Consider the following 14,658-nt stretch of genomic DNA (forward strand, 5'->3'; position numbering starts at 1 on the left):
GGCGCATCCTTACGCGCACGGTGCGCGCGCTTTGCGACGCGCCATCGGTGGCAACGGTCCGCGCGCACGCGCTCCTGATGTCCTGTCCCGCGCAGGATTATTTAAAATAAATAACTAAACAAATAAATTAATAAACAAACAAACAAATAAATAAATAAATAAATAGAATAAAGTGCGGTTGATGTCGTTTTTGCGGTCTGAAGATGGTGCGGGTTTTTCTTTTTTTCTTTTTTTAGTAAATGAATTCCAATTCTTCTCTTTTTTTTTTCTTCTCTTTTTTTTTTTTTTTGGAAATCGAAAAAAATTTGAGCGAGCGCGTGCGTGCGTGCGTGCGTGCGTGAGTGAGTGAGTGAGTGAGTGAGTGAGTGAGTGAGTGAGTGAGTGCGTGCGTGCGTGCGTGCGCGGCGCGAGCTCTCGCGCGGTGCGTTCTCCAGAACCCGCTCTCGTGTGGACCGCACCGGGGACGAGGAGCTCCGGATCTAACGCTCCGCTCTGCCGGTCACGGGGCGCACCAGCCAATCACAGCGCAGCTTCTCCGCCTTTCCCTCAGCCAATCAGAAGTCGAGATCACAACCAGAACACGCTGATTGGCTGATCACAGGAGAAAAAAAACCGCGCTCTGACGTGCTGATTAGTTTATTCCCTAAATATAAATAAAACCAGCACGCGCGAGCTGCAGAGTTTGTATTATTATTATTATTATTATTATTATTATTATTATTAAACCTGCAATTAAACAGCTGAAATAATTTCATTCACTTATTCATTCATTACAATCAGTCAGGGTCATAAGTGAAGTTGCGTTTTGCCTGAAGTGTGTGTGTGTGTGTGTGTGTGTGTGTGTGTGTGTGTGTTTATTTTTCTCAATAAACTAATATTATATAAAACTACTGCATAAACTTGTATAAATGTATAATTAGCGGTTTTTCATATTTATGGTTATATTCAATATGTTCGTGAACATTTTCTATCGAACCATAAATGCACGAATTAATAAATAAATAAATAAATAAATAAATAAATAAATAAATGAATAAATACAAAGTTTGAGTAAAAATGTGAGAAATGTTAATAGTGTGATTGTAACTTTTCTGCTCTTCACTGTTTTTTTTTTTTTTGTTGTTGTTCGGGTTTTTTTTTTTATTGCGCATTAAAAGATCTTACAAATGTGTTAAACACGCACATAAAAAGTGACATTTCACTATATTATATAATATTCCTTTTTCTCTTTATTTTTTCCAATTTCCAATTAATAAATAAATGTTAAAAATTCATGTTCCACTAAACTGATTAATATGTAAATGCACCTATTCATTCGTATTAATATCTTTTCGGCATGGATTATAAATATTATAATTTTTACAATTGTTATTATTATTTGTATTATAATAATAATAATTATCATTATTAATATTATTATTATTATGTTTTGTGTGTTTGACATTTGGTATAAATGTGATTGAAAACAGAAGAAGAAGTAAAGAAGCTCTGACGCCTCATTGGGAACATTTCTTCAGGTTTTAACACTTTGTGCATTTACACACACTTTTATATTGTTAATTGTTTATTGTTTGTATCTGATGTAGTGTGTGAATATCAGCGAATGTTAACGCGAATGTTTTTTTTGTTTTTTTTTGTTTTTTTCACGGCCGCGCGCCGCTCGCCAGGGGGCGCGCCTCTGGGCCCCGGCAGTGCACGCGCGCACGTGCTCGCCAGGTGACCCACGATCTACGACCAGGAGCTCAAGGTAGCTTCCTGAATAATAATAATAAAATAAATAAATAAAATGATATTATATATTGTATTCAAATATATTGATACTTGTGTATAACATAAAATTTTACATCCACTAAGTGAATCTAAAAAGAAAAATGGCCACCTTCGAATAAAATATGTTTTACTCACTCTTCCTATCTAACTGTAATATTTGTTATTGGAAGTATAAAACTCTTACATAAATAAATTGGTAAATTGTTTCTTTGTATTTCTATATTTTGTTTATATTATACACACATTTATCAAATCAGTTCAGAATTGTTGGTTGTTGTATTGAGGGTCAGTCAAACTGTAAATATTCTAACTGTAAAGTAATAATAAAACCTGTAAAAATATAATTAAATTCAATTCAATTAATTAAATGAAAAAATGGTCTTCTACAAAGAAAGTCTTAAACTTGGACTCTACCTGCTGCTTTACTGGTAAAGTTCTGTTCAGATTCTTGCAGTCAAATGAATGGATTTGTAAAATAAACTGCTTTTGCATGAGTTCCTGCATGTTTCCTAAAATCTCAAGAAAGAAAAATTAAGTTATTAGAGCAGAGGTTATTCCCAAATTAGTCCACGTGAGCCAACGTTGGCGTGTGGTGACGTTTGATTTGCTCCTGAATTACAAATATATTCAAAGAAAAAGAAGGAAAAATAGAAAAAACATTTTAAAAAACAAAAAGCAGGTTATAATGAATAAATGTTTTTGACCCCGAACTCGAATTTACAAAAAAACTGGATTGGATTTTCTGCAGCAGAACTTCAGCAGCTTCGAGTTATATTTTCTATTATTTTAATAATAGAAATCAAAGTTTTAGTTATGAATTGAGTTTTAATACACGTTTATAAAGCAGTATATTGTGTATCAGTGTAAAATTGGCCTGTATTAAGCTTCTCTGTAGTAAAGTGCTACCTCACCTCGAAATGTGTGTGTGGTGTGTTAAATACACACAGGTGAAAGAAACTCATGGTGAAGAAGAATAGTAGCATTTAGCATATATATATATATATATATATACATTTTGTATGCAGAAACATTTATTTATTTTAACACATAAAAAATAATAACAAATAAATAATTACTCAAAACAGGGAATTACGCAGAAGAACACTTCCGGACGACACGCGCTTTTTAGCGGCCGCGCGTGAAAACAGTGACAAATTAGTGACAAATGAAGTCTGATTCCTTGTATCACTTTGTGCCAATGCACACACAGGCAAAGATCTTGGAGATCTTCAGATTTAACACGTGCACTGTTGATGAACTCTGAAACTGGGTGTTAATTTAATCCTTGAGATCTTCGTTGGATGTCACGTTTGACGAGATGATGAGAAGATGAGCTGCAGCTCGGATGATGCAACGTCTCTCTCCTGGTATGTTCTAAAAAAGGATCCCAAGATGCGTTCAGGATAAAGTAGATTATATAAAGAGGTCACGTGAGTGAAGCGCATCTAATGCATCTTGGAGAAGTTTTATACAAAAGCCTGGATATATCGCGTGTGATAAACTGCATCTTAAGCGTGTTTTTTGGGGGGACGTACCAAAACAGGGCCGCCAAACATCTCTCAAACTTTTCTAATGTCTACGCATTGGTGATCTTCCACAAAAAAAAAATCAAACATTTCTAATTTAACTTCAGTCCTACACACACCTGCATCATTACCTGCTCTACAGCACACCTATTCCAGCAGAAGGTCCACCAATCCGACGCGCACCTGTTGCGCACGAGCGCGAGCGCGAGCACGCCGAGCAGCCAATGCCGTGTAGTACATCGTGTATTTCACGTGATTAAACACGCGCTTTTTTCTTCTTTTTTTTTTTTTTTTTTTTAGCCTAAAACTCGTTCTGAATAATAATTTCTCAACATCTTGCGTCAAATCTGTTCAACGCGATGCATTCAAAATCTTTTTAGATGCACATATTCGATTTATTTCATTTCGTTTTATTTGAAGGTGTGCACGCTCTTTCTTTCTTTTATTCGATTTCCTTTTTTTGTTATTGCATAGGTTGTTTTTTCAAGAGCCACAGCGTTGGGTTATGATGTAGATCAGAATCATTTGAACAAAAAATACCTTCATATTTAATATATTTGCAAAATCTTATTTTACGCATGCGCAAAAACGCATATAGTACAGTATATATCTATATATATAGTATAGATATATCTATGTTCAATTGTTGTGTGTGTGTGTGAGTGTGTGTGTGTGTGTGTGTGTGTGTGTGTATGTGTGTGTGTGTGTGTGTGTGTGTGTGTGTGTGTGTGTATAAGCAACATGTATACACAGTACCTCAAGATCATCGCAGGCCACAGTTTCACACACAAGAAAAGAACTGCAGCCATTTTTTTTCTGAAGGCAATAAACAGCGTTTCTGCTTCCACAGATGTGCGTTAAACACCTGGAGACACGTTTGAAATGTCTTGTCTAATGTCGGAGGATGTAGAAATTCCTCCAGTGATGCTTGAAAAAGTGCTACCATGAAATGCAGAAGTTCTTTGGAATGGTGGAGAAAGAAAGAAAAAAAAAAAAGGAAAGGCCTTACCCGACCGTCCGATGCGCCCTGGTGGAGCTTTCTGATCCAAGTCCATACTGGGACGCAGAGAGATGACCAGGACAAAAACAATTAAACAATCCTCTCTCTCTCTCTCTCTCTCTCTCTCTCTCTCTCTCTCTCTCTCTCTCTCTTCTTTGTGTTGTTGTGGTGTAGTTTGGAGTAAAGCGACTCTTCCGCTCCCCGTGGCGCAGTGGCGAAGTGTGCAGCGGCCTGAGACTAAACACTTTAGGTGGAAAAGAGTCTCCGGAGAAAGCGACACGATTAAGGGGGCAAAAAGAGCAAAAAAAAAAAAAAAAAAAAAAAAAAGGAAGAAGAGAAAAGAGGGAGAGTCGTGCGTTCAGTGTGAGCGCTTATGCTGTTTCTCTTTCTTTCTCTCTGAGACGCGCTCACACATCTGTTACACTTGTTTGGGAAACTTTTCACAAGTTTTACTCTCTCTCTCTCTCTCTCTCTCTCTCTCTCTCTCTCTCTCTCTCTCTGTGTGTGTGTGTGTGTGTGTGTGTGTGTGTGTGTGTGTGTGTGTTTTGTCATGGGATTTGAGCTCTGATCAGCATGGGGAATTAAAAACTTCATTCACGTTCAAAAACTAAACAAACACTTTTTTTTAGCCACAGCTTTATATATAATAATAATAATAATAATAATAATAATAATAATAATAATAATAATAATAATAATAATAAAATATCTGGTCAGAAATCAAGTGCTGATTTTCCATCTATGTTTTTTTTTCTCCTATTTTAAAAAATGTTATGATGTGAAATGTTTGCTAGATGTTTTTTTGTTGGTTTAGTTTTTTATCTCTTACAGTAGTTGTTTCTTCTGCTCTCCACAGAACGCAGTGAAGCTCATCTCAGACCCTGATCTCAACAAGGACCTTCTTCAGGAGGTACTGTAGATATTTGAGATAACATGAAGAGATCAGACCAGCAAAGTGATAACAGGATAACAGGATATATGTGTGTGTGTGTGTGTGTGTGTGTGTGTGTGTGTGTGTGTGTGTGTGTGTGTAGACACTGTATGAGTTTAATCAGAACTTACCTAACTTTATTATTTGGTTCATTTATTAATAATTGAATCAAGAGATGTTTTGATCTGTGTAGCTCAGAGCAATGTGTTTTTATTTATTTATTCGTTTGTTTGTTTGTCTTGTTTTTTTTATTAGTGTACAAAATAAATGTAAATGTAAATTAAAAATATACATATAAAAATTATTCAGAAATCAGATCAGTATATCTGGCTGTGTTTGTAGACTAAAAGCAATAATTAAAACAAAAGAAAACCATAAAAAAACGCGAAAAGCTTTTGCACTTTTACTCATAAATAAAAAAATATTTCAAAAATTAAAAAGAAATTGTAACTTGAAAACTTTTTTTTACATTTTATCTTTAAAATAACAAACTTATCCACTTCATTACTGATTATTCATATTCTGCTACGATGATAACTGTGTAATAAAATATAACCCGAATGCGACCAATCAAATCTGTAAAAAAAAAAAAATAATTTTAAAGACACAGGGCGGTTTGTATAATAGTTTTATTATTATTAATATTATTATTATTATTATTATTATTATTATTATTATTATTATTTAGATATTTAATGAAGTAAACCAGGTTATTTTTTTCCCTCCTGATTACTGTATTTTCTTTTCCTTTAATAATAGGAAGTGTAACTTTAAGTTCGGTGCGAGCGAAGCGGAAAAAACAACGCGGGACGCTAATAATAATAATAATAATAATAATAATAATAATAATAATAATAATAATAATAATAATAATAATAAATATTTCTGTATTTATTGAAGCTCAGGGGGAGAAATAATGAAGCTTAAGGATAATATTAAATTAAAATGATGTAGCCTGCGGGTCAGAAGGATTAATACCGACCCAAGGTCAATCTTTTAATTAACGTTTATACGTTCTTTTTTTTTTTTCTTTCTACAACCGTGTGTGTGTGTGTGTGTGTGTGTGTGTGTGTGGTGTGTGTGTGTCTGGTCTGTGTCCTGGACAGGTTTTATTTCGAAGGGGTACAGAAGAGAACCGAATTCCAGTGCTGAAATGACGCAGAGCGCATTTGCGGATTGACGCACAGTTTACAGAAACACCTGCGGTGTCCCGAGTTGACGCACAGGGTAACACGTGAGCATGCAGTTATGCATTAACACCTGTGCACAGTGAGTTAACGATTGCACTGTTAAATACAAGGTGAATGAACACATTAATGGTGCATACATAGTGTGATACATAACACACACACACACACACACACACACACACACACACACACACACACACACACACACAATGGCCTCTGCAACGCTCGAAATGAATGCATGGACTAATACGACATATATGATGCTGTAAATTAACACGTGACCTTCACTGGTGTCCAACATGTCCCGAATAAACACGTAAATTATAATGACGTGATGCAAATGAACACAACCCAGAGTGACGTCTATAATGATGTCAAGTAAAATTGGACATTTCCTGATGACAGTGTGAGTGGTGATCATGTCTGTAACTTTGGAGGCCATGTAATGTGAATGATTAAATGACCTCCAATGATCACTACAATGATGTCTACAGTCTTGTAAATGAACACAACCTACATGGACGTCTATAATGCTGTCAATTAAAATGATGAAATATATGATATATTCCTGATGAAGTGTGAGTGGTGATGATGTCAATAATGTTACAGATGATCTGTAATCTGTAATCGACAGTCACCACTGCACTTATGTAACTGAACGTATGATATTACAACGGCGTCTAAAATGTTGTAAACAAACACATGAACCTACAACGACCACTAAAAGTATGTAAATGGACACGTGACCTAGAACGACATTTCCATGATGTCTCTAATCGGAATTATTGCGTAATTATATAATCGTGTGATTAATATAGAAATCGACTACAACCAATAAAATGATGTAAATGAACACACATGAATAAACATGACCTATAATGGCATCTATAATGTTATAAATAAATGAACACAACCTACAACAACCTCTAAAATGTAATAAATTAATAAACACACGACACACAATGACGTATTGACCACAAAAAGTATGTAATTCACCCATGACTTACAATAATGTAATGACCATTAAAATGACATAAATTAACACATGACCCACAATGACGTAGTGAGAACTACAATTATGTTAATTAACACATGACCCACAATGACGTAGTGAGAACTACAATTATGTTAATTAACACATGACCTACAATGACGTAATGAGAACTACAATTATGTTAATTAACACATGACCTACAATGACGTAATGAGAACTACAATTATGTTATTTAACACATGACCTACAATGATGTAATGACAACTAAAATGACGTAAATGAACGCATGACCTACAATGACGTAATAAGCACTAAAATTATGCAAATGAATGCATGAACTTCAATGATGTAATGACAACTAAAATGACGTAAATTAACGCATGACCTACAATGACGTAATGACTACAAAAATTATGCTAATTAACCCACGAACTTCAGTGATGTAATGAGCACCAAAATTGCATAAATTAACACATGACCCACAATGACGTAATGAGCACTACAATTATGCTAATTAACACACGAACTTCAATGACGTAATGACCACTAAAAAATCTTGAATAAACGCATGACCCACAATGACGTATTGACCACAAAAATAATGCTGATTAATCCACGAGCTACAATAATGTAATGACAAGTAAAATGACGTAAATGAACGCATGACCTACAATGACGTAATGAGAAAAAAATGGCGTCTACAATGTTGTAAATTCGCACATAAACCTGATGTCTGTAATGCTGTAAATTAACACAATGATATCTATGAAATGTCGTGAATTATTAAATACCCACGAAACACATTCTGTTGATTTGATTGATCACCTATAATCATTTCACTACTGGTAAATATTCAGAATTCACCCACAGTATAAGATTTACTGCTTATTATTCGGACTGATGTAACCTACAGTGCCGAATCAACAAAACCCACCAAAGGAAGTGACGTACAGTGACAAAGAAACACGTAAATAGTTCATTCATTGACCCAAATTTTGGAGCTTTTGAATCAACACCACTGACATTAAAATAAAGTGAGGACGTATGCATTAGGTTTTATTGGGAAATGAATGATAGAATAAACACCACAGTATTGAAGAGTGAGAGTTAAATAAACACACTTTTTTGAGTGAACCCTCAGTGTTGAGTCGACTCGAAACATTTACGTGTTAATAGCAAACACTAAAACAGGCTTTCCAAAGCATTGACGTATGAGGGTTATGGTATTGGTATTGGTTTCCATGAGGAGCTTTAAACAGAGCTGTAGATGTTCACCACTGTCAAAGTGAAACCGGAAACCATCTCTCTCTCTCTCTCTCTCTCTCTCTCTCTCTCTCTCTCTCTCTCTCTCTCTCTCTCTCCTTCTCTATGTTCTCAGGTTTGTAAAAGAAAGGTCATGGCATGTTTTCACAGACACTTACATCATTCTCCACTTGCATTTCCACTTGTTTAAGGAACTGGTTTCATCTCTTACTCCTGTTTCTCTCTTTCTTCTCACCACGGTTTCAGAAGTAGTCTCCACTTAATCCTCACTTTGTAGTTATCTCATCACAAACAGAAGCAACAGTAATTATAGCGTAGTGTGTGTGTGTGTGTGTGTGTGTGTGTGTGTGTTTAGTTTAATTCCATTCGACTTTGTATTCGTTTTTAAACATCACAACACACTTTCAGAAAAAAAAAAAACCCACCCTGATGTGTTTTTAGGACCTTTTAAGATTTTCTGTTTATTCTATTTATTGTATTTACCCCAAAAAACACAGTGAAATAACACGCATTCATGCACATAATGACCTTATTTGAGAGGAAGACAGATTTAAAAAATGTACCCTATAGTACGTACCTCATAATTATTCATTACCAAAACAACAACGTATATTTTTATAATTAACACTAAAATTCAGGAGGAAATATTCATCGTCTGCAGACTGGTGACCAAACCACCCTCGCGGTATCATTATATATGTACATATGTATTTATTTGTTTTTGCTTTATTTTTAGTGGATTTTTTTTTCTCCAATATCTTCTTCTTCTTTCGGCTGCTCCCATTAGGGGTCTCCACAGCGGATCATCCGTCTCCATACCACCCTGTCCTCTACATCTGCCTCTGTCACACCAACTACCTGCACGTCTCCCCTCACCACATCTATAAACCTCCTCTTTGGTCTTCCTCTTTTCCTCCTTCCTGGTGTCTCCATCCTCAGCATTCTCCTACTGATATACCCCATGTCCCTCCTCTGCACATGTTCAAACCATCTCAATCTCACCACCCTCACTTTGTCTCCAAAACATCCTACATGCGCTGTCCCTCTAATAAACTCATTTCTTATCTTGCTTTAAAAAAGTGACACGGAAGGTCATGAGCTCAAGTCCCTGCACTGCCACTGCTGGGCTCTTGAGCAAAGCCCTTAACCAGCAATGGCTTAACTGTGTAAGTGAGATAAGGGCATCTATTAAAAATGCCCCAGGTGTAAATCATATCAGATGATGATGGGGCTGGAGAGGGTCATCCTGGAAGCCACCACATTCAGCCTCATCATCATCAATGGTTTGTAGAAGTTTGTACTGATTGGTGGTGTCACTTTTAACCATCTGTAGGGAACAAGGGTACAGGAAATGGTTTGTTGAGGACAAAATGTGAACAGAAAACATCTGTTCTGATCTCCAAAGTCCAGTAGAACACCTCTAAGAGAGTAGAGTGATCATGTAATGGGTTTGTGTTTCGGTTGTTTTTTTGGAATGTGTGTTTGACCATCGAGGCACAAGCTGAGGTGTTGCTCGATCCCAGCACAGCTCATGGTGCTCCAACATCTTACTAAAACCCTAACGTGTGTGTAGATCCATCTGAAAAATAAAACATTACGTAAACCGCATGTATCGGTCATATATATGCAATATTAACGCAAACAGATTGGGGGTTTATTTATCACGTCAGAAAGTCAGAAAAATAATTAAACCCCCCCCCCCCGTCCCCTCCCCCACCCTCCCCAAAATCGAAATGTACTGATGCAGAGAGACGCCAAACAGAAATTATGATCAGAGCAGTTTCCAGTTTATTCGCTTAAAGTCTCGTCGTTCATTAGTTTGTGGCGTCCCAATATTCTCTGACGAACCGCTCGCGCTTTCGCAGCTCCTCATTAATTTCATTAATGGCGTAATTATTTTTTGGGGAGCGCCGCTGATTGGCTGTGCGAGGCGGTGGAACCGGAAATAATCGCGTTAGGCCGAGACGCAGGAACCAAAGCGGACAATTAAAACAATAAGTAAACAGATAAATAGGAGGAAGAAAGATCAACAACATTAATGACGCTTCTGTGGTGGTGGTGGGGGGGGTTCCTCTTCACCCCATTTGTTTTGGTTATTTTGGGGGTTCATTATTGGATTTTGGCCAGTAAACAAAACCAAAGGAATTTTGAATTGTGAGAAAGTTGGTTTTCTATAGTATATAATAAACTGTTTTGTAAAATGAAACACATCACAGGGTTGAGCTAAAATAGCCATTAAAAAAAAAATTATAATAATAATAAAGTATATATATATATATATATATATATATATATATATATATATATATATATATATATATATATATATATATATATATAAAATTCATATTCATACGCTTTTAAATTAAACCTGGATAGAAAAAAAGTAAAAAGAAAAACCCTAAAAACAGTGATGCATATAGTTATATGCATATAACTACCATTATTATTATTATTATTATTATTATTATTATTATTATTATTAATTAATTAATTTTTATTTTTTCACCCATATACCAAAGGATGCCATTTAATTCTCCTTTCTGTTAATTAGAAAACATTTTTTATATGTTTTATGTTTAGGTTGATATTTGTTATTGTTTCTATTGTCTTTTTGCTCATTCATTAAATAATTCATTTATAGTAATAAATTCAGGATTCATGCATTTAAATAAATATCTTTATAAATAAATATCTTACATAACTTAATAACTGTACAGCACACCAGTAATAGTGCCAGAATAAATTATTTTAATAAATCTAAAATAAATTTTGATCTAAATCTATTTTCAAATCTAGAAAAAAAAAACAATTTACCACAATTTTGTATTTTGGATAAAAAAAATTTTTGCAGCAAAAAAATGCATTGTAATTTTTTTGTATCTTTTATTTTCATTTTGCCTTTAAAAAAAAGCTCAATTTTTACAGGCTTGCAAAAGTTCCAGCATCTGAATATGAATTACCTTTGGAGTCTAGATTGTGAAAAAAATCAAACACTATAACTACTATTATAAAGAGTATATAAGCCTTTGTAAACAATAGGCGGTGTGTGTGTGTGTGTGTGTGTGTGTGTGTGTGTGTGTGTGTGTGGAGAGAGGAGCCCAGAGCCGGGTTTGGCCTTGTAAACCTGGGTGTACACATTTGGCCCAGCACCAGGGCCAAACAAAAGAGGACATGAGGTTTCACCATGAGGCTTTTTGTTCCCGAACCCCATGTGACGTGTCGCGACATGCAGGGGTCAAACCGGGCCTCCGACAGACCCAAACACTCTAGGAACAATACCTCTCAATGCGAAAGAACCTCTCAATGAGGAATAACCACACAGCCATGCAATATGGAGTTTGGAGGAGTCTATATCCCATACACTCAACCTATAGACTGTTGTTTATTCGTTTTAATAGAAAAACGAGCGATCAAACTTTTTCATTTTTTTCCCCCTCCCTTGTTCTTTCATATGTACTTGTAAAAAAAGAAAAAACGTATGAACATGAACTGAGTGGAATTTAGATGTAAATTGCATTTGGGGTAAATTGTATTTTATATATTGGGGCTCATCTTTTATATACCTATATATATACATATACCACTCATATTGACCCCTCCTTTTTCCACACTCAGATTACTAATCGTGAGACTGGAAAAGATTGAGCTGGACGTGAGACTCGAAATGGATTTGCTTGAAGAAACATCTAAACCAGGTATCGGGTATTAAAAACGCTCCTATACACACCGCATTGCTTTTCAAGTGTTAGGGTTTTGTACGGTCAGTTTGTGTGTGTATTCTTTGAGAAGGTTATTATACAGTGTAGCTTTTATTATCTACTAAAACGAAGTGCATTAGTGGCCCTTGAGGTATAATGTTTACATGAGCCAGTAACACTACAGTGTGTTTCTGAGAGTGAAACATCTTCCTTTATAAATCAGCTTCCTTACAGACTCTGTGTATTAGTTTTCTTTGGGATTTTTGTTGCTCTGTTCAACATCAGCATGTGTTACAGCTGAAAAGCAAACAAAAGGAAACAGCAGCGGGGCTGAGGTGCGTATCCGGGAACAAGGAGGCGGCCATTTTGCCTTCTTCTCTCCCTTGTCTTTACTGAAGTGTCCTGATGGAGTGGGACGTTAGAATAAGACTAAAAAGAGGAGAATCGGAGCTTCTTGGTATTCATCAGTGTGTTTTTCTTTCTATCAGATTTTTTTTTTAAATATCCCAAACCTTAAACTTGCGACATTAAATTAAAAAAAAAAAAAAAAAAACGTTGAAATGTCATAAATAAATACGATGAAGCGAGGGATGCTTGGTTGTTTTCCTAATTTTCAGAGGAAATGTAACCTTTGGGAATGGAACTGATGCGCCGGTTTGATGGCCTTTCGATGCGCGGAGAATCAGATAGCGCTCGAACTCCACGACTGTTTCCACTCCTGCTTTGTGTTCGCCATCTGATATTGTGCAGGGTTTGTTTGAGGCCTTTTTCCCTCTGAATTAGCAGAGAAACTTCAGCGAGGGCATGTCCATGCATTCAGACACGTGGATGGTAAAGAGCACGGCCCGAGAGCTGAAAATAAGCACATTCTGTATTTAGAGGAAAAGTTTTTTAGATATATACAAAGAAAATAAGAAAATGATTCATATTAACTATACATTGAATGGAGGTCGACGTAAAATCATTAACATACTGATGTCATCATTCTGCGATTATGAATATTTGTCATTTGAGGGACAGTGAAATGATTTATTACACCTGTATTCAGTATAATAGAGGATGCAAAGTAATATATCACTTTATAGGTTATATACAGTGTGTCACACCACTTAGAGCTAAATAAAGCAGACATTGAAATTATTTAGGAACCTTCACCACAAGGCATGAAAACCTCAACTTATTTATTTATTTATTTAAATTTGCATTGTTTATTTCAAATACTATAATCAAAATAACCTACAACCCCATGCTTGTTCTTTTTTCATCCTCTGAGCTTATGGATGCTCTCATTTATACACTCGTAGCGTTTTCTCTCGACTCTACGACGTTTTAATCCCTTTAAATACTCGTGTTCTTTAAAGGAAAAACAAACCCAGCAGATGTGTGTGTATACGTGTGTATGCTGCCTTGAGAGAGTAAAGTGATGTGGTGTGTTCGATCATCCAAAGACCAGCGGAGATGTTTATCGACTCTTTTTGGCTGCTCTAAATGACACGTTTTCCAGCACTTTCTCTTGACTCCTTGCTTCTCGTATATGTACATTTTATTGACACTAAAGCCTGGTATGTGTATGGGCTGAGAATGTGTTTCTTAAAATAGTGTTCGGGATCCACCAAAAACGAATGACTGCATTACAGCTTTAGTGATAAGACTCGATTATAGGCCTTTTCAGAGGTTGAACATTGGTGCTGACGCTCACGTTTGAGTTATAGTGTACCGACTCGGCACTTTTTGCACAATTAAACGCTTATATCCAGTTGTATAGACATATATGTGTAAATAAATCCAGCTTGGATGCCAGTTCAACTATATTTATTCCTATTTTATGCTTGAAATGAATTTATTATGGTGTGTCTAATTGACCTGCTAGTGATTTGTTTTGTAAAATCATATTGAATATCAAGTACATTAGTTCATTCAAAGTAAATCAGTATGTCCATGATAAACTAAATATATTGCATTTTTATACATATTTTAGTTTTTATAAATATATTTATTGTATTTTATGATACAATAATAATGTTGTACTGGTTTTTGTTTTTTTGTAAACTCCAGGATAGTCTTGTTTGCGCCACATCTTCCCCGCGATAGTGAAAATTGGCCAACCTTTTTTTTTTTTCTCCCCGTTCACTCGTCTGACAGACCGGAAGTTTGGCTGCCGCCTGTCTCCTGTGTTGTCTCGCTTGAAACCTGGGACACTAATCAAGCAGGTGAGATATGAATTTTATATACAAAATCCTCGCGTTGTCTCGGGTGTGTGTGTGTGTTTGGAAAGCTTTAACG

At 35.7% G+C, this 14,658-nt stretch overlaps 2 protein-coding genes across 5 annotated transcripts in view; one reads left to right on the forward strand and one right to left on the reverse strand.

The window, feature by feature from the left end:
- The window catches only part of pax5 (paired box 5), a 55,618-nt gene extending 50,596 nt beyond the window's left edge, over window positions 1–5,022 (reverse strand). The window contains exon 1 of one of the 4 annotated variants that reach the window (XM_083532946.1): window positions 4,306–5,022. In XM_083532946.1, the coding sequence (XP_083389072.1) occupies window positions 4,306–4,351 (46 nt within the window). In that variant the 5' untranslated portion in view covers window positions 4,352–5,022. Of the gene's footprint in view, window positions 703–4,305 lie in introns of those variants that run through there. The other 3 variants (XM_083532944.1, XM_083532947.1, XM_083532945.1) reach the window with 3 other exon arrangements.
- Window positions 5,023–14,430: 9,408 nt separating this feature from the next.
- zcchc7 (zinc finger, CCHC domain containing 7) overlaps window positions 14,431–14,658 on the forward strand; it is a 42,868-nt gene continuing 42,640 nt past the window's right edge. Inside the window, exon 1 of the mRNA XM_083532892.1 lies at window positions 14,431–14,585. The gene's annotated coding sequence lies outside the window, so the exon portion shown is untranslated. The remainder of the gene's footprint in view (window positions 14,586–14,658) is intronic.

This window comes from Silurus aristotelis (assembly GCF_946808225.1).
Source record: "Silurus aristotelis genome assembly, chromosome: 27".
NCBI lineage: Eukaryota > Metazoa > Chordata > Actinopteri > Siluriformes > Siluridae > Silurus > Silurus aristotelis.